Source organism: Rattus norvegicus, chromosome 2 (assembly GCF_036323735.1).
Source record: "Rattus norvegicus strain BN/NHsdMcwi chromosome 2, GRCr8, whole genome shotgun sequence".
Classification (NCBI taxonomy): domain Eukaryota; kingdom Metazoa; phylum Chordata; class Mammalia; order Rodentia; family Muridae; genus Rattus; species Rattus norvegicus.
Window position 1 is genome coordinate 235923671 of NC_086020.1, and position 3925 is coordinate 235927595.

Consider the following 3925-nt stretch of genomic DNA (forward strand, 5'->3'; position numbering starts at 1 on the left):
ATCTTTAGAAGCCGGAAGTTAGCAGAGCACTCTCAGTCGACATCCGTTTCTGTTCTCAGACGGGGTCTTCCTGGGGGGGGGGGGGCGGCTTTGCTCAAACAAAATAAAACAAAACGCCATTTTTAGAAAGCAGCAGTGCAGCCTAAATGCTCTCAGAGTCGGCAGCCTGTGAGGGAAGAGCTGAGGGTCACCCTCACGTGACCAGCCAGGGCGCCACCCTGCCATCCAGGCCCATTTGGCTCCTACTGGGTCCAGTAGGAACAGGGCAACTACTGAAGCATGAAGCCCCACACCTTTCATAGGAACCTCTGTGGCCACTGCTGGCACTGTGGTGCAGAGTCTAAGATTAGCAACTCGGAGACAGCAACCACCTCAAGACTGAAGGAGACCTGAATCCTCCTCTGGTAACCACAAGGAAACAGACAGGTCAGTGAAAAAGATCCAAAGGAACGAGGTACAAGAATCCCAGCTCACCAGGCAGGGACTGCCCATCCAAGGCCACCAAGGTCAGTGTGAACTTTGGAGCCCTAAACTAAAGGGGGACTTTAGATCCACACAAGATGCTCTAGAAACGCTCTGGCCTTCAAAGGCTACACACAGCTGATGTGAGGTCGTGCTGTGGTTTTCAAGGCGCCTGTGACCAAAACCCAAGGCTTTCTCACTGAACCATCCAACAGGTACTCACGGATATACACCAAAGACCTGGATGCAAAGTGTTGCTGACACCTATCCTTCGCTTACGACGGCCTGATAATCTGACGGTTATACTTTATTAACCTGGAGCTAAATACAGGTATGTATAAAGCCCATTCCTCTTACCCCAATTTAAACATTTGACATAGACAACAAGAAGACCATGACTCCTTCCAAATTACACAAGAGAAGCAGCGTTTAAACCCAAACTGTTGGATATTTTTTCTTTTAAGTTTTTATTATTTAAATACACCATACTAGAGCAAATGTCTCTGAAAATATCACAAATAAAAGATTTTTTTTTCTTCATTCAGCAAATTAGAAGTAGGGGGGGATTTCTACATAGTAGCGGCTGTGAGCCTCATTTTTTTTTTCTTCTTTTCTTTTTTTTTAACCTTTGTCATGGGCGGAGCAACATCAGGACAAGAACACTCACATGCATACATACATTGTATTTTACAGAGATACAATAAAAGTGTCTGTGATAGAACTATCACAAAAGCCACGTCTCTTTCCTTTTTAACTCATGTTCAGGTTTGATTGAAACACATCTCATTACAACACTTAAATATACAAAGAGCAAACAGAATGTAGTTAAGAGTAAAACAGGGCTCACACTCCGGCCGGTGCCCTGCTAATTGTTAATGAGGGTAGAAAGCAGATTCGTGATGCCTCTTCTAATTAGCTTCATTAGTCATTGCCCTCCCCCCCAAGCACCCTCCCCCCTAGATGTCCTTTGGTGGATCTTTTTTCATTCTCGCTACCGTCTCCCATTAGCCCGGGTTCATGGAGTCCTTAATGTTCATATTCAGTCATTTTAATACACCAATAAATGCAGGAAGGGCACTCAAGACTAAAGGGGGCGCGGTGTGGCACGGCGCTGGCTACGAAGATGACTGGTCTACAGCAGACGCACGGGATCCACCTGTGATGAACAATTCTGAGATGAAGGCACGCATTCTGCAACACTCTGACCTCTCAGCAGACCTGCAAGACATAAAAATGGGCATCTTAGCTAACATGCTAAACTCTCCAGGCATTCAACCCAAACACGACAGCTTCTGTCCTCTCTGCGCTCGCTAATCTTCTCTTATTAGATTACTTTCCAACTGTGACTCGATGGGAGCTCCCCGAGCGCCTCACTCAGAAGCAGAACATGTGTTACTAGCTGGGGAAATGAGATGGGATAGGGACTCTGGAAGGTTCTGGGGTAGACCTTCTAAACCATCCTTAAACTCCAGTAAAGCAGGTTTCTCTCCAAAAAGAAGGTCTCACCTCCTAGGGAGATCTTGGCATTTTAAAAAGTAAATAAATAAAATAAAAAAAAAAATCACAGGCTATTCAGAGTAAGGTCCCGTATGTAAGAAGTTTTGGATTCCATGGGCCCAGTTATATCACCTGTGAGCAATGACTCAGATCGCCTTCACCTCAGTTTCCTCCCCTTCAAAGTAGGGGCAGCAAAACCGTTACTCGGTGTGAATGAGATACTCTGCTGTCTTCACCCGACAACTCTTCACCCGCGTTGGCTCCTTCCTCTAGGGCATATGTGTGACAATTTCTATATGCACATATGTAATAATTGTTTTCACACAACTTTGTCACGTGACGTCACATGCACGTTACAGGCATAGAAATCCTGTATTTCTACGTGATGTGCTGATGACCCGAGATGGACTGAAGTGCACGGTCCAGCGTGAGAGGACCTAGCTCTAACACGTGAAGGAACAAAAGGACAGCTGCCAGACATAAGCCGCTCACAATTGCCAACGTGGAGTCATGTCTATCAGGGTCTGGGGAGGTTTCTCTAAGTGACACACATGAACACCTCAGGAAGTTCTCCGTTGTTAGCCTTCCCCTAACTTACCAAAGGCCCGAGTCTACAAACTCCACTTCCAAGCTAATTAAAGTGGTAGAGGCTCAATTCCCCAGAGTGGAAGCTCAGTGTGAGAAAGGTAATTTGTCTGTCCAGAACGAAGACACACCAGCAGCCAGCGAGCATATTTAATAAATGAGCATCAAATGTCCTCTACGATGGACGCATACAACACCAATTATGTAACCACGGGGAGCCTCGAAGTGACACACGACTTAGAAAGCATTGCTAAGTCTTCCTCCCACTAAAGCACAAACGATTCTAGAAGGTTCCCTTACACCTTTGAATGGTGGAGGAAAATAATTCCAGAGCGGGCAGGAATCTGCAGAGGGGAAAAAACTGAGTCCTGATTTCCGATTTTCCTAATATTTTAGAAAACACCATGGTTTGGGGACTACCTAAGCCTCCTCCGAGTGACAGAAGCCATGAGACTGTGTAGGTCCCTCAGAGGCCACTGGATCTGGACTTCAGTCCATATGAGATTTCAGTTGAAAAACCTTAAATGTATTTTCCTCGGAACACACAAGAGCCAAGCTGCACGCAGGAACTGGACGCCGCATTCCTGATACCATCAACCGATTTCAGGAGAGCAAAAGTTTAAAAACAGGACGATGGGGGGCTGAACCTTCCCATCAATGAGCTGTCTTTAAAGGGTCATGAAAATAATCAACTCATCATTTGCCAGACGGAAGACGGCTACACACAGTTACTCTGGATCATGTACCAAAGTATAATTGGTTCTGCGAATGGAAAGAAGACGACCAAAATAAATATCCAGTTTTTCTCAACACGCCCCCCCCCAACTCAGAGAAGGAGAAAAAAGAAAATACTGAAACGGAGCCATTTGTCACCCCTCCTCATCTCATCTCCCATAGAAAAGAAATGCCACGGGGTTTCGGGGGAAAATCGTTTTAAAGCGTTTTCCAAAAAAGCAGTTTATGATCCGCTAGGAAGTGTGCTTTCATTAACTCTTCCCTCTTGCTCTCTCATTGATATCTCTCTGGACCACACTCAGCTTACCCAGAACCTTTATTTACAAAACTACCTCGTGAATTGACTGTGCTCATGGTGAGCAGGGCACCAGGGATAAAAATGTGAGACGTTCGTGCCAACAGGGAAATGTGCTTAATTAACACCACCCCCAAAACACAGCGCCTCACCAGGGCCCGGCAGGGCCATTTCCTTAAGTTTTATTTCCTTGTGCCTTTTATGTGCAATTAATTTCTGAAGGCCACCTGTCTCCCTCTGTTTCAGGAGGAAGGGACCTTAACATTAAGAAAATAGACACTAGCAGACTCTTTTTCATTGCCTAAACCATATTTTGGGTTCCAGTATGAATATCCTACAACTCCTGAAAGG

The 3925-nt window shown here is 45.5% G+C and overlaps 1 protein-coding gene across 2 annotated transcripts in view; it reads right to left on the reverse strand.

Annotated features, from left to right (window-relative positions):
* Positions 1 to 903: 903 nt before the first annotated feature.
* Positions 904 to 3925, reverse strand: part of Lmo4 (LIM domain only 4) — a 17036-nt gene continuing 14014 nt past the window's right edge. The window contains exon 5 of one of the 2 annotated variants that reach the window (NM_001009708.1): positions 904 to 1680. In NM_001009708.1, coding sequence (NP_001009708.1) covers positions 1672 to 1680 — 9 coding nt within the window. In that variant the 3' untranslated portion in view covers positions 904 to 1671. The remainder of the gene's footprint in view (positions 1681 to 3925) is intronic. The other variant, XM_006233438.4, reaches the window with a different exon arrangement.